Here is a 24,566-nt window from a genome sequence, read left to right as displayed (position 1 = left end):
CAAGTCTATGTGTTACGTCTATTAGTTAGCCTTCGATCCAAGACAATTACGGTACATTTATAAAATTATCTGTGTCTAATTTAACGAATCCGGTCAGGATCACAAGTTTCAACTATAGAAACAAGTGTGTTAGTTCTGTTCCGTTTCATTCCTTTACACTTGAGCACTTGTCATCTTTAGTAACATTATGATTAATATTACATATACAACACACTACCATAGTACGATATCATCAAGCCAGTTCATTACTGGAGTTAAACCCAATAGTTATGCTGTGCAACCGTGTGCACCACATGGTGCACACGGTTGCAAAACGACGTCGTTTTGACTAAAAACGCGCGTCTCATTTAAAAAAAAATAAATAAATTCAGTTTCGATTCTCCTCAACAGCATTATGTTTTTCATTCATTCTGGATTTTTAGTTCATTCATTATGGATATTTAGTTCATTCATTCTGGATTTTGTGTTATTCATTCACTGTGGATATATAGTTATGAATTTGTGGATATATAGTTATGAATATGTGGATATATAGTTATGAATTTGTTGATATATAATTCAAATTATGCACCAAAAATACTATTGTCGGGAATCGAATTTAAATTTTTTTTAAGTGGGACGCGCATTTTTAGTCAAAACGACGTCGTTTTTGCACACAGCATAATTTGCTAGTTAAACCGGCGATTTATTTTAGCGTTTGATGGGCTTACGAATCGCATTGGTTAATAAGATGGGTCATGAATGACCCGAGCCCAAATAAACTACAATGTTCTACGGAGTATGTTCTAACAATCGCAAATCTCGGAGGTTTAGTACACGCCTATACGCACACGAGTAGATTTTGCATACTCGCCAAAATGGGGAGGAGTATATCTCGGTCGCCGTCGTACTCTAGGAGGAGATATTCTCGGTCACGGTCGCCGGTCAATCACCGCCACGGCAGCCATAGAAGCCGGAGGGACCATAGCCGCTCACCTTACTCAAGCAGGTATGATCCTAAATTTATTTATTTACTTTTTTAAGCAGCTTTTATACAGCAATGTACTACAGTACTGGTACTTCATAGCTAAATGATACAACTCACTTCGTGGTTAACTGCAAATTGCTCTTTGTTTTGAATTGATTTAACATTTGAAGTAGAATGTTGACTGTCTAACTGTTGGAATGAGTTTTAGTGACTCTGGAATTAAATTTTCTGAATAATGTTAGAATGTCAAGTTATTTTGAATAAATTCTGAGTAGGTAGAGCATAGAAATGAGATGGATTGCTGTGAGGATAGGGTTATAGCTAACTTGTTGAGCTCGCTGGAAATTCAAATGCTTCCAAGTTGCCTGATGAAAAATGAAGAATTACACCCACTTCTTTTCTTCATGTTTATTAAGATAATGTGGTGTGACAAAAACCACAACCAATTTGTTCTTACTTTGCTATCATCTAGTCTCTTGTATTTTAATTATCTGTATTGCACAGGCGAAGAAGTCGTTCAGGGACACCTCGCCATCGCAGAAGTCGCTCACCAGCTTCAAGACATAGAAGAAGCCGTTCTCCAACACCCAAACGGCATAGGAGACGACGGAGCCGAAGTACCTATGATTCTCCTTCACCTAAGTCTCGTAGTCCTAGTATTGCATCAGCTGAGCGTAAAAGTGCTGTGGAAAAATTAAAAAAGGAGGAGGAAGAAAAGAAAAGGTACCTGCCTACCGCCATATGCTATATTTCAATTCATTGGAATTAGAGCATGATTGTTTAACCTATGAAAAGTTTCCAGCGTTCTCTTTTCTTTTTAGTCCAATGCATAAACTAGTTAGGGGTTAATTTACTTCCATATGTTTCTGGTCTTTGAGTTGAATAGCATACAGAAAACGAGAGAACTAAGGATGATTTATATTCTACTTTTCTTTTATCTCCATCTCATTGAGGAATAATCAACAGTCAGATTGTGACATAACAGATTTAATGCATGTATGCTATTTGTTTTGTTTCTTCTGAGTTCTGATTGTACTGACAGACCATGCTGCTAGCCAAGAATGCTACTGTGTTAGTGACTTAACCATTGTGATCAATTGGCATAGACTTTTGGGGAAATTATGTTTTTTTGAGCATTTCAATCATCACTGACTTGTTTTCCATCCTCAGTTAAATCTAAATGGTGTTTGGAGCCCCTGAAAATATTTCATATAAGATCATTTTTTGCTGGTCTCTTCACTCCTTTAACTACCAAGCCATTTTATTGTTTATTGCTTTGCAAGTGTAGCTGTGTAGTATCTATATTTATCTCACAACATGAATTGTTATAGACTTCAACAAGAGGCAGAGCTTAAGCAATTAGAAGAGGAGACTGCAAAGAGATTGGAGGAAGAAATAAGGAAAAGGGTTGAGGAAAAGTTGGCTTCTGATGAAGTTAAACTAGAAATAGAGAAACGAGTGGAAGAAGGTCAGAGAAAACTATTTGAAGATGTTGAAGCTCAACTTCAAAAAGAAAAAGAAGCTGCTCTTAATGAGGCAAGGCTAAAAGAAGTAAGCACCTCATGGCCTGGAAGTTATATAACTCTGTTCATCACTTGTCATTATTATCAAGTTTCTCTTAGTTAAAACACTTCCTCTTCCCTCTAATTCTCATCTATACTAAGTGTGTCTTGTCTAGTTGTCTCTTCATTTTTCTTCTCTGTCAATCCGTATGAGCCTAAAGGCTGTGTTCAAGTTAATATCCCCTTGCTCTATTTGTTTTCTCTGCTGTTTCTTTCAATCAATGCATAGCATGACTACTGAAACCTTTCTCTCTCAAAGTTTCAACAATGGTGTTCTTATTACGCGATGATCTAGAACCATAAGCCCATAACCTTTCTTAAGTAGTCCAAACTCCAAAATGATTATTCTGAATATATATCTATTCCTTCCATAAATTCTCTTTGGTCATAAGCATTGCTCTTCCACTCTCTTTGAAAGTCAATAGTGGTTTTAATATTGGCACTGCTGTGGTTCTAAAATATAATTAAACAGGAGCAAGCAAGGAAAGAGAGAGATGAACTGGACAAAATGCTTGAGGAGAACCGTAGGAGAGTAGAAGAGGCTCAAAGAAGAGAAGCTCTAGAACTTCAGCGGAAAGAGGAAGAAAGACTTAGAGAGTTGGAGCTTATCCAAAGACAAAGAGGAGGCTGGCTAAGAGGAGAGAAGCTCTAAAGCTGGAGCCCTAGCCCTAGCCCTAGCCCTAGCCCCTAGGAGGAGGAATGAGTTTGATACAGAAGAAAAGAACCACAAAGTTCGACAATTAAAAAGGAGCAGCGATCCTATGTTAGCTTATATCCCGTATAAGCTAGGTTAAAATTGATTGGTGTATACATTTATGGACTAGAAGTGTATCTCCTTTTTTTTAATTGCATTGATCAATCTTGTCAAGTTTGCAATCCACTCTATACTTAAATGCCCCAATTTAGCAACAATTACCTGCTCCTCCTTTACATTGTTGGCTTTCTGTTCCTTTGTTGGATTTTGGTTTAAAGCATGTAGTATTAAACCTACCTTAATAATGATACTGCCTGTTCCATTGTGAATGTACCGCACAAACATGTTTTCTGCGAATTAAGAAGTAATGTTCGAGCTCATTAACAGACATGAAAAGTAACATAGCAGGATAAAAACTGATCCATTCATATAAAGCAAACACTCACTAATCAAAATGGTAAATTTAAATTTTCTCTATGTTTCTCAAAAGTGTCTAATGAAAGACTAATTCATCAAAATTGCTGAAAGTAGGAAATTGATTATGATGCAGGCCAAACAAGTTACACAAAGAGGTTGGGTCTTGATGCCTTGTAGGTGGTCTTAAGCTTCCTGCTTGGTGGCCTCACTTTCTTGAACACCAAAGGGAACTTGATCTTGGAGTTGAGGAACTGCTTGGTGCTCTCTCTCTTGCAGAGCTTGGCTGGGATAGTAGCTGTCTTGATGATTTGGATGCAGTGATGACGCACCCTGTGACGAGAAGCCATCTCAGTGTACATCTGCTCTACAGCACCATTCAAGGTTGTATCGCGGAACTCCTTGTACATATTATGGTATCCAGTTCGGCTTTGATACCTCAACCATACACCATAATTGTTGATCTTAGTAGGATTCTTCTCAAAGATCTAAACATAAACAAATATATTGATTGAGTGAGCACACAAGAACAGGATATGAATCACCACCAGAAGGTAGAAAACACTGTATGTAGACAGCAGATCATAGCAAGCATTCTTCTCTCATAATACTTGAAATAAAGATGAATGACATGAAACAAAGCTACTTAGCAAAACTTAACACTGCAAATTGCAAACCACAAAAAAATGCCAAGTCAACTGTTTGAAGCATGAAAATCACATTTAAGTAACGATAAGATTCTTTTTCTTTTTTGGGGGGAAAATTGTAATTTATGCCCGTCCATAATATGACATTTATCAATGTCACTCGTGAATTATTACTCATGAATTATTGGTGGTGTAAATGTTGCCGCTCAATTTTCAAAACAATACATATATTGCCCCTCCCGTAAGGAAAATTGAGATTGAGGGGCGGGGCAAATATATGAGGGACATAAATTACAATTCCCTTTTTTTTCATTCCATGACCAAAACACATTTATCGATTTAAAATTCAGGGAATCAAACTTGCATAGTGAATAAGTACCAAGAAGCTAGTAGCACAAAAATATGTTCAACAACAGAAGACTTCAGAAGTAGGTGGAAAGGTAACAGGCAGCTCCATCCTAAAATACAGACTAGTATGTGCACAATGGAATACTTAATGAGACAATCTACACTCTACAAATAGGGAGATAGAAAACAAAGCAAATTTCAATAAATCAGCTTCAACATATGAAAACTAACAAGCTAGGAATAACTTCTCTACATTAATAACTACAAAAACATCATATGTCAATCTAATAATTTGGATAGTAGATGGCCACAGTAACAAAATCTGAGTATATGAATACCTCATTGATAGCTAGGACCTGACCATTGGCCTTTTTCACCTTCTTCAGCTTCCTCAAAAAATACCTGGTTACACAGAATAGCACTAGATTAAACAAAAAGATCAAGCAGCATATATAGAAACATGCCCACAAATATTATTAAGTATGCTTTATTGATAAGCGGCTTTACCAGAATTTGGACTTGGCACGGACCTCATTTGTGGCCCAGAGCTTCATGCGGTAGATCTTAGGGTGCTCATCGGTCTCCGTCGGGAGAGCTCTTCCAACCACCTGGTACTGATGGAACTGTACACAGGAACCACAGTCGTCGACGTCATTTTCGTACGAGCAATCAAGGGCCGTAACAGTACACGTAGTTGTGTAGGCGTACCATTTCAAATGAAAACAGAATAAAAATTCAAACACTTACTCTGTAGGTCACCATCTTCTCCACAAGCTGAACTCCCTCTCTCTCTCTCTCTCTCTCTCTCTGGCTTCACTCCCCGCCGCTTTGCCGATTGTCGCGAGAAGAAGGGGTTTGGTTTTGTATAGGGCCTCTCAGAAACCCTACTCATGGCTCATAAGGCCTAATAGGATTGGATCAGAAGCCCACAAAAATATGATGTTTCAAGAAGTTGATAAAGCATGTGGGCTGTATAGGAGTCGTATATGCTAACAATGATCAATTATTATTGTGTGGTGTGGACCATGGTCTACACAAGTTATGTGGACCATCTTTTGTATACTGTAAAATAATGTACATTCAGTTCAAAAATAATGTATATATTCAGTATAAAAATAATGTGCATTATATTCAGGGGATGTACATTATTTTTGTATTGAGTGTACATTATATTGCATAATGTATATTCAATACAAAAATAATGTACATTTCTACTATACTAATAAGAGCCAAGAGATTTAGGTCTATAATGGGTAGAAAAAATGGCGGTCAAGTTTTTTAATCAAATGAATGACTCAGATTGATCAGATTTTAATTTTTTCTTTAAGATTTACTAATTTATCCTTAATGAATATGATTATCCGTTAACTTTTCCGTTAATTTCTGTTAGTTCACCGTTATCTTATTCATTGATTTCAATAAGAAAGGTCTTAAGTTCGAAATTCGAACCCCATCCCAATCAAAGTTGGCATATTTAGTACATTAAATAAGAGAAATAATTTCATTAGTTATATTGTTTTTATTTTTCTCCAATATAAAAATTCTTTATATTCAAATTCATCAATTGATTATATTCGCTACATTATCCATACAATGTATTTATTAAAAAAAATTATTCATTATCAATAAATTAATTAAGAGAAATAATTTTATTATATTATATTATCTTTATTTTTCTTCAATGTAAAAATTCTTTAATTCAAATTCATCAATTGATTATATTCACTACATTGTTTATTGAGTTAATACCCAAAATCGTCCTCGACTATAGTGGTTTTTCTCAATTTCGTCCTAAACGACTTTGGTGACCTAATATCGTCCCAGACTTTTGTGTTTCGGTCAATTTAGTCCCAGACTTTTGTGTTTTTCTCAATTTAGTCCCTCATTTGTTATTCTGTCCATTTGGTGTTAAATAAATAGACAATTCAGTAATTTTAATATTGGCATCTCTTTACTCATAGACATGTGAACTGCGAAATCCTTTTTTTTTTTTATGAATTACCCCCAGAATTACTCCTAAAACTGCGAATATAAAATTTGATTTGCAGGTCCGGGAGTAATTCTGGGTGTAATTCGTACAAGAAAGAGGAATTTCGCACTTCACAAGTTGAAAGTAAAGAGAGATCAATATTGACATTACTGAATTGTCCCTTTATTTAACACCAATTTGACGAAATAACAAATGGAGGACTAAATTGAGCGAAACACAAAAGTCTGGGACGATATTAGGTCACCAAAGTCGTTTAGGACGAAATTGAGAAAAATCACTATAGTCGAGGACGATTTTGGGTATTAACTCATTGTTTATTATCTTTTTTTGTGCACTATTTTTTTTAATTAAATATCAAAGTTATAATACAAAATAATGTTATATATTTATTTACCAAGTATTTTATTAATACCATGAAAAAATTAAGAAAAATATAATTAATAAAGTCAATCATATTAATTAACTACGTGAGGAATTTGTTGACAAAGAGAGTATTCAAATCACACAACAAATTGAAGTGAGAACTATCTCGTAATGTCCTTGTTTGACAATCAGTATTTAGCGGTTAGCAATAGCGGATTATTAGCTGATTTGACCAGCAAATTATATCAAGATTGGTAAAAAGATATTTGAAAAATTTAACTTTTTAGATTAACATGTAAAATGACCTAAGGGTATACATAATAATAATAATAATAATAATAATAATAATAATAATAATAATAATAATAATAATAATAATAATAATAATAATAATAATAATAATAATAATAATAATAATAATTGTTTTAAAAAATAAAAAAATATAATTAAACCAATCATATTAACTACTTGGAGGATTTATTTACAAAAAGAGTATTCAAATTACACAACAAATTGAAGTGGAAAACTACCTCGCAATGTCCTTGTTTGACAATCAACAATTAGCTCTTCAATATTAGTATATATTTAAAATTTTATGCCGTAATTTTTATTTGCTCTCCTTTATGTCCCGTATTTGGTTTCAACCATACATATACAATTATTTTATTGACAATTATAATCAATCTTGACTATATTATCTTGCATTTGTAAACTTAGAATTACCTATTTAAATACGCAAATTCAACATTCAATTATTTATGCATGAACAATTCTAATATAATCCTGTCTTGATATACTTTAAAGTACTTATTAAAAAAAAAACATTGGGCATTATCCCAATCGCGCAATGCGCGTAAAAAACTAGTAGTATATTAAAAATGTATTTTTTGTTATGGTCCACATAACACTGTGTGGATCATCATGGTCCACACAATAACTTGCCAGCAATGATTATATCATGGACCATATCCACCTTGCAAGGTAGACCCTAGTCCTAAATGACGTGTAAATTATATATTTTTAGTATTCAAATTATAAACTTTTAGCATATAAATTGTATTTCTAAGTCAAAACACATAACAGAATTTGTGAATACAAAACATGATCATCAAATTCTAATATACTAATATTGTAACAAATTACATATATGTTAACATTGTGTGTAAGTAACTTGTGAATACAAAACAAGGTAACCAATTACATATATGTTAACATTGTGTGTTCATAGTATGAAAATTGTGAATTTTTAAAAGGTAAATTGTAAACAGTTAGACCCCTCGAGTACACGTTTCGAGTACATTTAGTTACACACACCTCAAGCCTGTCAATCTGTCATGTTGACTGAAATAAATGGTGCAGAAAATTTTTGTGTGTTATGTCAACTAGATGCTGAGAATGCAGCATTGGAGCCCAGAGTTGAGGTGAGAGGGAGCTGTGGGGTACTTTTGGTTTAGAACCTACAAGACATCAAAATACCAAACATCTTAGAATAAGAATGCAGAACACTTGTGCCAAATGTTGGTCAATATCCAACTAGTTTTATCTGTCAACTTTCTAATAAAAAAGCTCGTATTTTTTTTTTTCCATTTGCGTTCCCTAGCAACGAGATTCGTACTGTAGCATATACAAGTGTAATAAAACATGTATAAGACCTGGACCTTTTTAATATCAAGTCTCTCCGGGAAATCTAACATCTCTAGGCAGCAGTGCCTTTGTAATGTATTAGCTCCTAGTATACAAATCCTATGTCAAAATTCATTGGTAGAGGGAAAAATGTTCTAATCCAATTTTGCAGATATAGGATCAATGGCTGCAATTATGAATCAAGAAAGTTGAAGAGCTATCTGCTGAAGAAGCATGTTCTTTTGAGTTGCACTGATCACACCTTTACATTCGGCATCCACCAAAACCTCTGTCATGATAGCTGCTGCATGTCCTCTTCGCCCATCCAACCCTGATGTCCTCCTCAACATAAACACCTACACACCCAACATTGGAATATTACTTTCACCTAAGTTGTCAATCTCAAAAATAAACATTTTGGAAAATTGATTCACAATCATCTTAAATTCAGCCAGCAGCACCTAATACCTGTTTGTGGTGTGTGATCTCTAAGCATCCTGGTTGCTGTATAAATGGTTCCCCATCAATTTGTACTGGGAAAGGACTGGAGATGTGTATCCTTATTGTTCCACCTTGGGCCAGTCTCCTTGCTTGGGAAAGCCCAACCTGGAAATTTAGAAGCATGAGTGTTTCAGATAGTATAGAGGATAATTTTTACTGTATTATTTAAGTAAATTATAACATGGCAGAAGTGCACTTGGTAAAGGCATCTCTAGTGAATATATATTTAACAGAAAAGGCAGACTTTTGGTTATGGAGATGTTAAGCACGTGTCACAGGATTTGAATACTCTAATGCTAGGGTTTAAAAAATAATAATAATAATAATAATACTGTTAAGATATTTAATTTACAAATATATATATATATATATATATATATATATATATATATATATATATATATATATATATATATATATATATATATATATACACTACTGAATAGTAATGGTTTAACAGACCAATACTTTCCATTAACTCAGCCTCAATTTGAGTTTGAGGTAGAGATTGAACTTTAAATCAATAAGGCATGAAATGAATAAAAGAGTATAATTGGCAATCACAAGGAATGGCTATAGAAGTACAAGTTAAAGAGGAAGCACGGAGGAAACTACAAACTTGAAGTTTGCCAAGGTGCCATGCTCCAGAAACACAAACAACTTCAAGCATTTTATCATGCATAGATTGATGCTCAAAGTCATCATCATGCTCTAAATCATTTTGCCAGAGATCAACTCCACCCATATAGCTACCAATATTGAGTACAATCAAGCCCTCGGCATCCTGCAAGAAAATAGAACTAGTAAGAATACTAATAAGCATGACAGACAACTTCTTTCTAGACACTAGGAATAGCGTACCTTTGGAATATGTATGTCCTTCCCATCTACTTCAAGCCATACTTGCCATGGCAAATCTGCACAGGTTCTGTCCACTATATCCTTGGCACCTTCTTTTGCATATCGTAATTTATTCACAAACTGTTGCAGAAATTGAATTAGAGCAATCACAGTAAAAGAATTTTCAAATGACTTTATTCTAAAAATAATTGAAAATGCAAAACATGTTAATTCAAGGTTTAGAATGTAAATGGGAAAAACATAATGAACTATCATGTGAAACAGAGTAAACATCTATTCAACTATTTGCATCTTTGTCTTTTAATACCCTGCAATTCCTTCACTTATAAAAGGAAAATGAAACATCTACTGATATTCTCAACTATGAGTTTGTCTTCACCAAAAACTGGTGCAAATGATTCTTACCCGGCTGCAAAATTTCATAGGGTTTTCTTCCCTGTTCAAGTGAAATTTATAAGCAACCTTTGCATCACAACCAATACCTACAACAAGAAAGTTTAATGATTATGTGGTTCTGGAGGTACTAGTGATATAATATTTAAGCAGGAAGTAATGATTACATGCACAAGACAGTTTTATAAGAAGTTGAATTACCCAAGTAGTTCATCATGAACTTTGGCTTAACTTGTTTGGTATCAAGAGCTGATTTCTCATGTGTTATATCAACTCTCCAGCGATCTAGCATTGTAACTGCTGCATTGTTCAAATCATGCAGATATGCACCAACTCCACCTTGCCCTTCAACCATTGAGAAACCACCTCCCCATTGGAGTACCCTAGACAAATCATTTCCAGTCCCTAAAGGGAGGACTGCAACTGGTGGAGGTGACTCAAACTTATACCTCTCAATTGCATCAAGGACCCAGGCAACAGTTCCATCCCCACCACAAACCAAAACCCGAAAATACTGCAAATTACTGAACATATCTAAACCAGCTTCAGGACCCTGGGTGGAGCTGAGTTCAAAAATCTGCAACAAAAGATCAAAGAATATTAAACTTAAATCGGCTAAATTTATTCTTCAAAGAAATAATACTTGATCAAATTGGAAAACCAACATTTGCAGAAAGTACTACCTGTCAAATTAAGTATATGAAACTTCCTAATTAAGGAGGTATCTATTCACCAATCAACTACAAAAGTAATTGTAATTCAAGCAAGGTTTCGGGCTTGAGCCTTGTGAATGGAGAGAAAGAATGGGAAAACTCACCTGCAAAGGATTCAATAACATATTCAACCTTCTCCTAAGGGAAGGACCATTTTGAGCTCCACTTTTCTTGTTAATGAAGACTAAAAGAGGTCTTGCATCCTGAGGTAAGTCTACAAGAGCATACTTCTTTGATTGGCCAGGGAAAATATTTTCACACTTCTTTCTGATCAATCCATTTTGAATACCATTCTTATCAGAAAGTTCATTATTACTAATGAGAGGGCTGTCTTTTTTCTCACCGCTGGAATTCTTCAGAAGAGCAAGACCACTAAGCAAGAATTCAAGTGCTCTTTTAGGAGATGAAGGGTCTTGTTGTGTACCATTGAGCATATGGTTACTACCATGTTTGTTCCGATGGCGTTTTCTTCTCATTTGGCCATGAACAGAAGAGGAAACCATTTTGTCTGACATTTGCCTCAATGCCCCACAATCATTTGTTTCAGTTTCGATGTCTTTGACATGGAGTGGAGAAAGAATTAGCCTCCTGAGAGGACCCATATTACAAACATCACCAGACTCTTCAGACATTTTAGCATGACATTTAACATGTATAAGCTGTTGACACCATAAGCAATGCCAAGTAGGAGATACATCAAGGAATGGAATACCACAAGGTTCATCACAATAAAAACAGAAGGCAGACATCTCAGGGCTCACATCCAACTTAATCCACCTTTCTGACCAATGGTGTTGCACATGGCTAAACCCAGCTTGTGCTACACATTTGCAATCCTTTGATGCAAACTTAGAACAGTTAAAATGTGTTGCAATACCACAAACAGAGCAGCGATGTACTAATGTACATGATGAGGCTTTTGTGCCTAAATTTTTTGGGGGCACAAGGGAAGTAAGGCAAACACTACATGTGGATGGCTGTCTACCATTATTAGCAAAATCTTCAACCCATGTATGTTCTGACAAGGGAACCTTCAACTTTTTCCAGGCTTGCTTCTTTGCTCTAGCAGCAGCTTTAACCCAATTGAGAGATGCCTTCCGCTTCCATTTAAGGAATCCATATACAACAGCATAAAGTCCACATGCTACTGTAACCAGCCATCCAAATAGACAAGTACTATAAGAAGTGGAGCTGGTCAGTATCCTTAAAAATGAAATGCAAAGTTCAACCATTGTGAAGCCAATCTATGATTAGCTTTTCCCTTCTCAATAAATTCTTGGGGACAAATAACATGCTACTGGAGCGAATTCTGTTAATGAAACCTGTGCATAGAAAAAAATAGAATAAAGGTTTATGAAAAACAAACTGAGAAAGAAACATCCATAAAAAAGAGGGGAAATAAATTAATCGATGAATGGATAAGACTAATATAACTCCCAACCAAAACCACCTGTTCTCCAAAAAGAAATGGCTTCAGTATATAGATAGATATGCAAGCCAAACATAACTAATAAAGATATCTTCACTATTACAATTAAGCCCAAATGGGTTGATATATTGCTACTTGCCCTATATATGTTGAAATATGTTTCAACCCCAAAATATTTAATAAGTTTCCACAACTCCAAAGACTTCAAGCATCAAAGAGGTGGTCTACTGCTGCTGACATATTCTTTAAACACTGATGAGAAGGTGGAATGAAATAGTTTAAACTGATATTTATCTTCTGTTGTTCTTTTTGGAGAGGAGTAAGCATATAAGAGGCATAGACCTCACCAATTAAAACAGTTCCACCAAGTCTAAAAATCCGGTAATCTCTCTATAGCACCAGCATGGTTTTTGAATAATTGTTTAACAAACAAATGAAAAACCACGTGAGGAGAGGCGTTGGGAACGCAAATCCTATGACTACTGCCACCGTTCATCACTATGCCAAAACAAGCACCAAAATGGGATTCTATGAGGAAGTTCGTGAAACTTAAAAATACAAATATAAATATAAATAAAAAGAGCGACCACGGATGAATTCAGGCCGAATAATATGACAAACAAATTCCTCCGTATTTACGTCAAATCAAATGCAGAATACTAACATGTATACACACATAAAACCAACAAATAAAATCCTAGACAATGTAGATTAAATTTCGGATTTCGAAAATAATATACACTTTTCTGGCTTTAGCAAAACATCACATCTACAAATCAACATCATAATAGCATTTGGCAGCAAACGATCATCGATCTCAAAAATGGAGCTCAGATCCGCATGGGAACGTACTAACGTAGAACGCACGAAAGCATAAGAGAACTCACAAACCTGGAGAAGACGCGATCCCGGAGGAGGAGGAGGCCGCGCTGCAAAGCAATCGCCGCGACTTTCAAAGGCCGTTATTATGAATATCGTAAAATAACGCAAAAAACAGATGGTGGAGCATGTGAGGGGAATCCGTTCTTCTTCTTCCTCTGCTCCAGAGATCAGAAACATTCTTTGATTCTTCCAATGCCTCTATATACATACACGTACTAATATTATTAATTAATTATATTATACTACTATATATTTTCTGCCTAAATTGAATGGGAAAAAGTTTAGAGCAAAAATAATACGGAGTAATTAAACCCAAAAAAAAAAAAAAAAGATAGAGAAAGGAGAATGAACTTTACGGGACTGGCGGGACTTGATTTCCCGAAGCGAAAAACGCGGTTGCTTTTTCATATTTTGGCTGTAAAACAAAATCGAAGATTCGAAATTAAATGAAACGATTGGACAATATTGTCCTCGCCTTTGTTGCGTAGACCGATAGACGGCGTTAACAGGACGTCTTAGACCAATTTAGCTACAATAATTCTTTTTCTGATAACAAAATGGTAAATTATATATTAAGCCAATGACCTTGTCGTGTCGAGTGGCACGAGTGATTCTTCTAAATAGGAAATCATTAATAACAAAGTCAGTAATACTTATATTAATCTCAATACAATAAAAAAAAAAAGTCAACTCAATCATATATTTCATATTAAATTTTAGATGAAAAAAATACTATTTATATCATGAATGTTCCATACATTAAGTGGTAGTAATTGAATTTGATTGTACTCAGTATTTATTTATTTTTACTGTGATTTGTACTCATATTAGAGTTCTAATTAAATGCATGTTCACCACCCAAAACAATAAGTATGTTTGCACTAATGAAACTCAAACAAATGAATTGACATGAATCGCACAAAGTAGTTGGATGCGTGGGAAAGAGCTCATGGACTCATAGTACTTGCTAGTGAGTCTATGTAGTGGAATGAAAAATATCTTGAATCAATTATTCATATTTTCCCCCCTTTTTCAAAAGTTTATATTGTATTTCAAATGATACTATATAGTTATTATTAATCGTTATGATATATCTTTATTTATTTTGGCGTAGCCTGTCATTGTCTCGTAGTCGGTCCGAGGACGACCATCCCTTAGTTTATCCAAGTTTTTAGAATGTGCACCGCTTCAACATGGATGACTTGTTGGATGGGCGTATAAGTACTCCAGTTTCCGCAATGATTCGATTTGCACTGCTTTGTCATTCCCCATTCAGTTTGGCATCTAAATTTTTAGAATTTCGCTTTATAGTCTTTATAAGAGTTGTAGCCCTTTAAGTTAGTTTTTCAATGGCACAAAAAAAAAATCACTTCATTTGGACATGTATAGGTTGAGATATGGTCCAACTACCAAACAATGAACGAGCTATGTGGAAATTTTAACTTATTGTTATTTTGTTTCATTTTTGCCTTGAGTTGTCTAAACGATAAAAATCATTGAAACCACCACTATTTATCTCCCTTTGAAGTATTTTATCAATCCTCTTAGTTTGTTTTTTTTTTTTTTTTTTTTTTTTTTTTTTTTTTGCATTAACTCCAAATACATTCAAAATGCTCAAAAATCATTTAATACATCTCAACCATAAATAAATAAATAAATAAATAAATAAATATATATATATATATATATATATATATATATATATATATATATATATATATATATATATACATATAGGCTTCGAATCTGGTGCAACCCCTATTATACATGAGATCATGAGATCTCATGATATCCATTGATTCATTTTCCATGAATGGTTGAGATTGAAAGATTCTTTTAAACTAATTAAGGACATTTTTAAAAACATAAGGATTAAAAAGTAATTCTAGTAATGAGTTTATTTTTGGTTAGTATTAAATTGTAATCTTGAGCATAATATTAGGTAGAATATTAAAGGTAATAACTAGTAATAATTTGTATTGAGAGCTGATATTTTTAATTGATTATGTACGACGGTGTGTGCGTGCATGTAGTATGGTGTGTGCAAATTGTATGGATGATTTTTTATTTTTTTATTTTTTTATTTTTTTTATTTTTTTTGTAATTTTACGAAAATACTTTATATGTGTGTGCGTGAGTTTATGTATATGGGTTGGTTTTAAAGAAGAAAATTGTAAGAGTAGTACGTGTATTTTTTTTTGGACACCGGAGATAAATTTACAGAGGTGTGCGAATATGTACTCCCGCGTGTGCAAAGCTTAGAGATGGGGGCATTGTTTCTTTAAAAAAAAAACAAACAAACAAACAATCATTAATAATAGGCGTGTGCGTGAATGATCCACATTTTTTTTTATTCTAAAACTTAATTTATGAATGCAGAAGCGATGTAAAAAATTATTTTAAGATGGCGTGTGCATGCATGTGATCTGGCGTGTGCAAATTTCTGCGATGGGGGATTTGAAATTTTTTATTTTTGGTATTTCTACCAAAATTGATATTATGTGTGTTCTTGAAGTCAGATACATGATTTGTTTTTAAAGAAAAAGATTGAAATAGTACTAGGGTGTGCGTATCATTTGTAGTGTGCGTTACTCTTTTTGAGCTGCGCGTTAATTTCTAACAATGACGCGTGCATTGGTGTAAGAAGGTGTGTGCAAAGTATTTGTTGATGTGTGCGTCGGTGTGCAAATTATGGTATTGGTGCGAATTACATAGCAGACATATTCGCACCATGTTGTGTGTATTTTTGTTTTTTTTTTCCCAAAATTATGGTATTGGTGTGTGTGTTACTTGTTACGGGCGTGTGCGATGGTGTGTGCATTGGTGTGCAATAGCGTGTGCAAGTTACTATACCGTGATCTTTTCATAACATTATTATTATTTTTTGTTGTTTTTTCATAAATTGTTATTTTGTGTGAGCGTTAGTGCATGTTGGTTTTAAAAAAAAAATTGTTAAAAGAATTAAAAAGCAGTGGGCATGTGATTGTTAAAGTAGTCGTGTGGAAATTATAGGGCTGTGAACATTGCAATTTATTTATTTATTTTTCCCCAAAATGATTATTTGGTGTGTGCGTGAGTTCATATTGGTGGTTTGTTGTTTTAAAAAAAATAAAATTGTAAAAGGACTTTTTCGTTTTTTTTACCATAATTGTTATTTACGGTGGTGTGTGCATTGGTGTGCAACATTGTGTGCAACTAGCAGAAATAAATTCATATTCATATTCATTATGCAACTAGCATTTCATAAACAAATGAAGACTAAATCAGTGAGTTCTACTCCATAGCTTAATTGTAATAAGCAGCACATATAACAATTGCTCAGACTTCAAACACAGTTTTCTGAGCTCATAAAAAATGAGTTCATAATTTCCACTGAATTGACCATACAATGGTTGCGTATGTGCAGTTTTGTACTAGTGTCAATTTCAAAAATACTAAATATTTTTCCTTTCCTCCACAAATGGGAAAAACTTGAACAGCTACACTTCTAACAAAACAATTGATGTACCAAAGAATAAGAAAAACTTCAACCTCCTCAATCATGAACTTTATCCTAGTGGTTTAACTGCTAAAAGCCTATGACTTTATGACTGATTCTACCAACATAACAAAATAACAATGTAACCGAAAAGTCTACTAAATTTACAAATGTTGACCCTAATCAAAACCAAAGCATAGAACCACCGTATCCAACTAAAAGGCCGAGAAAGCCTCACATCATTCTCAAAGTAACCCTCCGAAGACTGAAAGCAAACCCAAATAACAATGGCAAAACCTCAACAAACGAAGATCCAACAAGTGCCGAGTCCGTACCTTCCCATTGGCACAACCAAAGTAGTCGCCGATATCGGAGCGATCGCCAAGTTTTTAATAGTGAATGATCAAATTAAAAATGACTAATGAATATGATAAATGAACTTTGTAATCAAGACAAGTTTTAGTCTTTTTCTTACATTATCACAGATAACATACAGCAAATTCCAACTGCATATGTGCACTCATTTTAATATTCTATTCTGCAACTAAGTTTTCTGATTTTCTAATCTTTCCTTTCATTTACAAAGGTAATGTATATATATAGTTCAAGGAAATGCTACAATGTCAGAATGTAAAAACATCGCATTCTCAAAATAAACATTTTCCAGGTAGAAACCAAAACAAAACAAATAAATATTTAAACCCTAATTACACGTACCTTCTGAAGATTACACAGACATATAATTGCATTATCTGTTGAGCCTGATAGAACCCGAATTCTCTCCGTTTTAACATCTATGTCCTCATCGAGTTGAATAAATACTAGACCAGTTAACTCCAGCTGTCTTATTACTCACATCACCAAAATGATCTAAAGATCACCTACTTTTCCCTTTCTCATGAGCTTCCACAACCTCCTTTCTCAAACACAATTTAAGTAAATTATGCCAACAACTAATACTCAACAGAAACACAAGCATCAATTTTACAGTATATTAAAGACGCATCAAACGAAGCATAAAACATGTAAAAAACTCCTATTAAAGATTCATTCCATGATAATAGTCTATTGAAATTAGGGAGATCACACATTGTGGGATGCGATGCGGCTTAATGATGGAATCAGTGCATTCTGAAAATTAAAACAAATCTATTTTTTGGAAGAAAAAATTAAAACAAATTTATCGAAACCTCATTTTTCCTCAATGAAAAATTAATAGAAATTGCCAAATTAGCTCTGCAACAGCAATGTAAAACACACACGTCTTAACTAAAGCTATGAAATAAACAAACAGTAAGCAAAACTTTAATCCAAAAGAATGCTATTAGCAATGAAGCTAAAATACCGCCATCACCGCCACCTCCCCCCGCCGCCCGCACCCCAAAACAACCACCAACAACGCCCACTGTCACACTCACACCACCCCAAATCCTAATTACAGAGACGAAGCAAAATACACAACACCATGGTGATAACCCCCCAAAAAAACACACAACCAAGAACTTCGACCGCACAAGAAATCCTAAACCTCAATCCAATCCCCTTCGCTACGGCAACAAACCCACAAAAATCCCGGAAAAAACACCACAAAACAAACAAAAAGAGTAATTAAAAAAAATGGCGATAGATAGTACCCGCAGTAGACGAAGACGAGATACCTCTAAGTTGCTTGGATTGCCTTCTGCTCGACCCATCCATGGAGATACTGACGCCGGGCAGACGATGCAAGGCTTCGAACAGAAAAGAGACCAACCGGCGAGAGAGAGGAGATGAGCGGGAATACAGACAGGTGCGAGAGCTTTGCGTAAAGACCTAAAAAATAAAGCTAAAAATTGAATACCCAAATGCTTAGACAACGCCGGAAATAAAGCTAGAGATAATAAAAGCATAAGTCAAAGTACACAATTACCCCTACTTACCTAAACAATTAGCGCACATGGGGAATAAACCAACACCATCCGAGCCATTGATCAAAAGAAATCATTGGCCACGGAGTGTGCTCACGAGCACGGCTGAATGGGGGGTGTGCATCGGATTCAAAATCTATACATATATATATATATATATATATATATATATATATATATATATATATATATATATATATACACACACACACACACACCTAAACAAACAAATGAATAAAATGATGAATATTTTAATCAAAATTACAACAAAGATTAAGAAAAATAAACTTAAATATAATATGAAAAATATGGATAATTAGACACTCATACAATGAGTCGCATTCCACGAAGAGTTTCTTGCAACCTTGACGCAATGCAATCTCAAATTCAAAGTGATATCCCATAAATCATATCTCCAATTTTTAAACTGATTGATTTTATCTAATTTAATATAAAAAATGTCAAATTACTTTTAACATGTTTTTTGTTTTTTTTTGGTACTATTGACTATGTTATAATATAATATTTGTTCATGTATACTTTCTTACATATTGAAACATAAAGAGTTAATGTTTTACTATAGTTGTAATATATGGTCTTCTATTTGGGAGAGCCATAATTATTCTGCTTGACCATAATTGTCTTTGACAATTTTAACATTTTTTGTTAATTCAGAAGTTTCAATAAAGATCTAAAAAATTAATTTATTTATTGTTTCTAAAATTACAATGACTAAATAAATCACATTTAGTTTTTTTTAGTATTAGTAACTCTATTACATTCTAATATTTGTCCGTAAATCACATTAGATTTAAAAATAAAAAAAATAAAAATCTTACAAACAATAGGGATTTTGCCTGGCGTACTACTTCGACGGTACTACCGATTGTATCGGAGACGGAGTGCATCCCATGCTGCTCTCGTATCTCGCGCGGGTTGGGACAGAAACATCTGGAACTGGAAGGCATTAATAGCATCGGCGAGTCCGCGACGGAGACGGGAACAACACCCATCACCTAATCGGTCGATTTCTCTTCAGTTCATCAAAGTGATGTTTCCCCGTGCTAATTCTTTTCCGTAGTCTGAAAATGATCAGCTTTACTTATTTTTCTGTATTATTTTGCTTTCATGTATAGCTCTGAAGTGAATGATAGATGCTGCTGGAGTGACTGAGTTTGCCATATCAGATTCCGAATCTTCCTGCTCCGACGGCTATGGTGTTACGCGTTAAAGGTTAGTCTTTATACGTACAGATATGATTTATTTAGTTACATTACCTATTTTGTTAGGATACAGCAGTGTTGTGGCACAAAGCTGAAATCTTGCTTGAATTTCCATTTTCCATAGCTTGCATTTGTTAAATAACCACATCCAGTATGAAAAAATTGCAGTCACCCAATATTTTACTTGTTTGTTTTTATTTATTTTTGTTATGTTTTCTGTGGGGGATTATTATTATTGCTAAGTGCAAATACACACCCATTGAGATAAAACTGCTTTCTTTGCAATATATGATAACCTGCAGCATGCTGCAGACTGGTAATGACAGCCATTTTGCTGCAATTGTATGTTAGTTTGTATCTTACTAAAATGGAGTGATTTGAAATTACTCCATAGCTTGTTATACAATTAAGTAAAGTAAACCCCTAAGGGTGGCATATACTTGTGCCTACTGCAGCAATGTTGAGTTAAATTGAAACCATACTTGCAGTTACAACTTTCTATTTCATCAACTAACACAACTTTGATGTCAGTTCTTCGTAAGAAATCAGAAAGGCTTGAACGCAAGAGATTGCAGAAGTATGTAGTGATATCGGAAAAGATTCCTGCGATAGAAGATTTGTTTGACAGCGTTTATAGAGCCCTTCGCCCTAACCCAAGTGATTATGAACTTCGAAGAGCTCTGGTTTTTGTCTTTAATGAATTAGCTAAGGACATATATGGTAATTTTCATACTTTATCTTTCTACTTTATATTTTATATAGTGTGAAAAATAGAATATATAATTTTTTTTTGGGTGGTTATTTCATGCTTCTTTTACACTGAGGTCTGCATCAACCTGTAACTCACCTAAGGTTATATAGTTGCCATATTATGAATGGAGATCATATAATTATTTTTGTTTCAATTTATTTGAATTATATGGCGAAGGCTTGCTACAAATTTGTTTTTTGAAAATTTATTTCAGGCCCTGGTAGTGATGCCCCTGTCGTGGAGGAGTTTGGATCTTTTGTAATGGATTTATTCACTGCTAAAAGTGATCTGGATTTATCAGTTAATTTTGGGAACAAGGGTGTTGAGTTTACTCGCGAGAAGAAGATTCAAAGACTTAGGAAGTTTGCGAAGAAGTTATATGCACTTCAACGTACAATCTTGCACTTTTTAATTTTCCTAGCATAAAATATCACATTTATTTTTGCTTGTCTTTTATAGAATCAGATTACCATTATTGGTTATTTAATCTTTTTGGTTCTTTAGAATTATATTAATCTGCTTAATGCTCAAGAGGATATCACTGAGTTAAGTTATAAAGTATTATCGCAGTTTTGGGTTACACTTGTTGATTTGTGAATTTCTATACTTCAGGACTAGGGCACGTTTATGGTGTTCATCCAATAACTACAGCGAATGTGCCTATTCTTAAAGTTGTTGACCGTGGAACTAGAATTGAGTGTGATATATCTGTTGAAAACAGGGATGGAGTTTCAAAGTCTAAGATAGTACATATGATTTGTTCGATTGATGAAAGGTTTGGGAAATTAAGCTTCTTGGTGAGTTTTCTTGTTTTCTTCAATAAAGAGTTGTTCTCATTATCATATATATGCGAATTGAATTTTCTGCTTCCTTATTTGCAATACAAAGTCGTGTTCTGTAGATGCTCGTATCTCTGAACTATTCAATTTGGCAAAGGTTAGTATGTTTTCAACAACAACCTATATAAGTACCAGCAAGGCCAAACACTGAAACACAAAATAGAAAATGGCTGAGAGGAGTAAATAAGAGGAAAAAGCTTTTTATAAGGAGCAAAAGCTGGGCCAACAATCACTTAAAGAAACTTATTTTCATAGGCTAGGTTGATGTCCGTTTGTGTGTGTATATACATACATATATATACATATACATGTATACATATAGCATTTTGTCATTTTGGAATATTAACACAGGATGTGATAGGATCTCACCATTCCTATTTCGCAGATGAAGGCTTGGGCAAAAGCTCAAAACATTAATAGCTCAAAGTTCAAAACTTTGAACTCCCTATCTATAATACTTTTGGTTGCTTTTCATCTTCAGGTATGATATTGAGCATATATCCCTTATTTTCAAATGTGTGTGTGTGTGTGTTTATTTATTTTTTATTTTATTGTATCATGTGAAACATGCATCGGATGTTACATAGTGCTATGGACTCAAAATCAAGTGTGTAAATGCTTGTCTAAGTTGCTGTATTGTTTTGAGGAGATATGGCTGTTTCCTTAATTCATAGGTATTCATTGCTATAATTTCCCCCCATCTCATTTGCATAGTTTCCTTTGTACTATCCATGGGGATCATAGATATAATGCCTGTTAATATATGTATTTCTATCATTTGAGTGATGGATAATGTTGGATTTTCTAGAGCAATCCTTTATTTTTGGAAGAATTCATGTAATGAAGCTGTTGTCTTTTAATATTTTTCAATAATGAGAAAACTTCTTTGATAGGCGATAATCTTTAACTGTCTCTTATGTTATTCTCTTGATTTGCTATAAACAATTTAAAATGTGTTCTACTATTTCGAGTGCTTACGCTTTCTTTAACTGAATTTAGAAGATGGAATATTATTGAAACTTTTACTGCTGTCCTAGTTTTGATACCACCACATTTTTCTTCTTTATAAAATTAATAAATTTAATTTATTACTCATTTATTCTTCACCCTTTATCTGACAAAACATGCAGACGCGAAATCCCCCTATTCTGCCACCTTTTTCTGCCCTATGCGAAGGTAATAGCTATGACCTTCACCTTCAATCATTTTGAAAAATATTGATGGGTACGCACTAAAAGATTCCCACCAAAAACATTGCAATGACTGAATATGTCTAGTATAATATCAGTAAATACTGCCTATATATGTGTATGCGTGTTGCTTAATTTGAATTGAATGTTCATCTCACTAGAGTCGTTTATCTTTTGCCAGTGCATAAGCCTTTATTGCCTACTTCATGTGTCTTGAATAGCTTTGTCAATTTTTATGTTTGGTTGGGTTGGTGTTTTAGAAGGAGCTGGCCCGGAAGTAGTTGCAAAGTCGGTGCTTAAGTTTGCAAACTATGGAAAGAGCAATAAAGAATCAGTGGCTGAGCTGTTTGTCACCCTGTTAATCAAGGTCGTGTTAGCATCATTGCTACCATTAGATTATGGTACATCATTTTTGACATTTTAATTTACATGTTCGAGTGTCATCTTCATTGCAGTTATTGTCGGTGGAGAATCTTTGGTGCAAGGGAATCTGTGCAAGCACTTATGAAGGATGTTGGATATCAAAAACATGGGACTTCAAAGTTGGCTGTATTAGTGTAATTATACTTGGCTTATGCAGATCTGCCTTTCTAATGCTCTATTAGAGGCATTGAATTTACGGTAATTAGTTATTCGCAGGTTGAGGATTTCACTGATCGGTCTCAAAATGTTGCAAGGGCAGTTGGTGTAAAAGAAGTGAAAAAGATATACAAGTGCATCCATCTTTCGAGCCAACGCATCTCTGCTTTCATGGAGGGCCGAATTGAAGGTTCTGCTCTAAATGAATATTTGTTTGGCCAAAGTGGTGATTCCTCTTTGGTGGATGAAGGTACTAAAAATAAAAAGATAAAAAACGATGGAAATGGGCCTAAAACAGAGGAGGAGGTGGCTGTTAAAGCAAGTCAGCAAACAAATCCCCTCAAGCCTGTTTTAGCTGTAAGAAATTCAGCAAAGGAAGGCTGGGAAGCTTCTCCATCCGCAAATTTGGTGAAGTCAGGTACCAAAGTATGGGGAGGGTCTCCTTCGGGAAGTTGGGGAAAATCAGTGCTTGATGGTTGGGGAGGATCGCCATCAGGAAGCTGGGGAAAATCAACGACGGATGGTTGGGGAGGATCACCATCACGAAGCTGGGGAAAACCTGCAGTGGATCTTTGGGGAGACTCAAAAGTATCAGCTACCAAAGGTTGGGGAGGAGGATCACCATCGAGAAATTGGGGAAAACCTGCAGTGGATCTTTGGGGAGACTCAAAAGTATCAGCTACCAAAGGTTGGGGAGGAGGATCACCATCAAGAAATTGGGAAAAACCTGCAGTGGATCTTTGGGGAGGATCAAGGAAATCAGACCATAAGCCCGTCTCCAAAAAGAGGAAGTGGTCGGGTGAAAGTCAGGAAAGAACATCCACTGGATGGTCAGGCGCCTCGTCAGTGCATGGCTGTGCGGGAAGTCAGCAAACTACATCCTATAACCTAAAGAAGAAGTTCAAACCTTTCAATAATTGGAGGAGCAAGCATGCCGGAGGTTGGGAAAGCACCCCACAGCCACCTGCTGTTGGCGGTGGTGGTGATGGTTGGGGTAAGTGGGGCAGAGGATAGAAAATTTTACTTCTCACAAGGGAGAAAAAAAATCCTTTTGTCTATCTTGCACCTAAGTTTGGCAAGATTTTACTCAGTTTGTGCATATAACTTGGTAGATACATGCTTAGTCGTCCGTAGTTTCTTGTAATGTAATGTTAATGGTTTCTCTTATTGTGAATCAGTTCTCGTATTATTGACTGTGTATCTGTGTTAAAC

At 34.7% G+C, this 24,566-nt stretch overlaps 4 protein-coding genes across 9 annotated transcripts; 2 read left to right on the top strand and 2 right to left on the bottom strand.

Moving 5' to 3' along the window:
• Positions 1-806: 806 nt before the first annotated feature.
• Positions 807-3,452, top strand: LOC109194121 (uncharacterized protein At1g10890-like). The gene is made up of 4 exons (XM_019345011.1): positions 807-988; positions 1,472-1,690; positions 2,299-2,518; positions 3,002-3,452. The coding sequence occupies exons 1-4, from the start codon at positions 858-860 to the stop codon at positions 3,179-3,181; spliced, it is 750 nt and encodes a 249-aa protein (XP_019200556.1). The 5' UTR covers positions 807-857; the 3' UTR covers positions 3,182-3,452.
• Positions 3,453-3,625: 173 nt separating this feature from the next.
• On the bottom strand, positions 3,626-5,504 carry LOC109194122 (60S ribosomal protein L18a-like). Its single transcript, XM_019345013.1, has 4 exons — positions 5,380-5,504; positions 5,140-5,255; positions 4,971-5,034; positions 3,626-4,125 (listed from the first exon to the last, which is right to left on the bottom strand). Exons 1-4 carry the CDS (start codon positions 5,392-5,394, stop codon positions 3,784-3,786), a joined length of 537 nt encoding a protein of 178 aa, XP_019200558.1. The 5' UTR covers positions 5,395-5,504; the 3' UTR covers positions 3,626-3,783.
• A 2,990-nt stretch (positions 5,505-8,494) lies between these two features.
• Positions 8,495-13,817, bottom strand: LOC109194077 (diacylglycerol kinase 2). 3 transcript variants are annotated; one of them, XM_019344946.1, is made up of 9 exons: positions 13,744-13,817; positions 13,397-13,585; positions 11,181-12,398; positions 10,565-10,940; positions 10,376-10,452; positions 9,971-10,090; positions 9,729-9,893; positions 9,077-9,214; positions 8,504-8,964 (listed from the first exon to the last, which is right to left on the bottom strand). In XM_019344946.1, exons 3-9 carry the CDS (start codon positions 12,306-12,308, stop codon positions 8,809-8,811), a joined length of 2,160 nt encoding a protein of 719 aa, XP_019200491.1. In that variant the 5' UTR covers positions 12,309-12,398; positions 13,397-13,585; positions 13,744-13,817; the 3' UTR covers positions 8,504-8,808. The 3 variants fall into 3 exon arrangements, 2 of the variants coding, with proteins under 2 accessions (XP_019200490.1, XP_019200491.1); XR_002056375.1 differs by lacking the exon at positions 13,744-13,817 and having other exon boundaries at positions 8,495-8,964; positions 9,695-9,893; positions 13,397-13,723; XM_019344945.1 differs by lacking the exon at positions 13,744-13,817 and having other exon boundaries at positions 8,495-8,964; positions 13,397-13,722.
• A 5,823-nt stretch (positions 13,818-19,640) lies between these two features.
• LOC109194078 lies at positions 19,641-24,562 on the top strand. 4 transcript variants are annotated; one of them, XM_019344950.1, is made up of 11 exons: positions 19,641-19,795; positions 19,909-20,005; positions 20,527-20,715; positions 20,961-21,137; positions 21,359-21,543; positions 21,971-22,066; positions 22,716-22,761; positions 23,036-23,142; positions 23,231-23,332; positions 23,415-23,911; positions 23,945-24,562. In XM_019344950.1, the coding sequence occupies exons 2-11, from the start codon at positions 19,987-19,989 to the stop codon at positions 24,366-24,368; spliced, it is 1,842 nt and encodes a 613-aa protein (XP_019200495.1). In that variant the 5' UTR covers positions 19,641-19,795; positions 19,909-19,986; the 3' UTR covers positions 24,369-24,562. The 4 variants fall into 4 exon arrangements, with proteins under 4 accessions (XP_019200495.1, XP_019200494.1, XP_019200492.1 ...); XM_019344949.1 differs by having other exon boundaries at positions 23,039-23,142; positions 23,415-24,562; XM_019344947.1 differs by having other exon boundaries at positions 19,642-19,795; positions 23,415-24,562.
• The last annotated feature ends 4 nt before the right edge of the window (positions 24,563-24,566 follow it).

Source organism: Ipomoea nil, unplaced genomic scaffold (assembly GCF_001879475.1).
Source record: "Ipomoea nil cultivar Tokyo-kokei standard unplaced genomic scaffold, Asagao_1.1 scaffold1932, whole genome shotgun sequence".
NCBI classification, from domain to species: Eukaryota; Viridiplantae; Streptophyta; class Magnoliopsida; order Solanales; family Convolvulaceae; genus Ipomoea; species Ipomoea nil.
This window is presented reverse-complemented; position numbering and strand designations above follow the sequence as displayed.

Excerpts from the sequence above, each read along its gene's own strand:
- LOC109194121 (XM_019345011.1), top strand. The coding sequence starts at position 858 with ATGGGGAGGAGTATATCTCGGTCGCCGTCGTACTCTAGGAGGAGATAT. Across the intron at positions 989-1,471 it reads CGCTCACCTTACTCAAGCAG|GCGAAGAAGTCGTTCAGGGA; the intron begins GTATGATCCTAA and ends TGTATTGCACAG. Across the intron at positions 2,519-3,001 it reads ATGAGGCAAGGCTAAAAGAA|GAGCAAGCAAGGAAAGAGAG; the intron begins GTAAGCACCTCA and ends ATAATTAAACAG.
- LOC109194122 (XM_019345013.1), bottom strand. Across the intron at positions 5,035-5,139 it reads CGTGCCAAGTCCAAATTCTG|GTATTTTTTGAGGAAGCTGA; the intron begins GTAAAGCCGCTT and ends CTGTGTAACCAG. Across the intron at positions 4,126-4,970 it reads AGGTCCTAGCTATCAATGAG|ATCTTTGAGAAGAATCCTAC; the intron begins GTATTCATATAC and ends GTTTATGTTTAG.
- LOC109194077 (XM_019344946.1), bottom strand. The coding sequence starts at position 12,308 with ATGGTTGAACTTTGCATTTCATTTTTAAGGATACTGACCAGCTCCACT. Across the intron at positions 10,941-11,180 it reads TGTTATTGAATCCTTTGCAG|ATTTTTGAACTCAGCTCCAC; the intron begins GTGAGTTTTCCC and ends CTTTTGTTGCAG. Across the intron at positions 8,965-9,076 it reads AGATCACACACCACAAACAG|GTGTTTATGTTGAGGAGGAC; the intron begins GTATTAGGTGCT and ends TTGGGTGTGTAG.
- LOC109194078 (XM_019344947.1), top strand. Across the intron at positions 21,544-21,970 it reads TTGGGAAATTAAGCTTCTTG|ATGAAGGCTTGGGCAAAAGC; the intron begins GTGAGTTTTCTT and ends CCTATTTCGCAG. Across the intron at positions 22,067-22,715 it reads TGGTTGCTTTTCATCTTCAG|ACGCGAAATCCCCCTATTCT; the intron begins GTATGATATTGA and ends CAAAACATGCAG.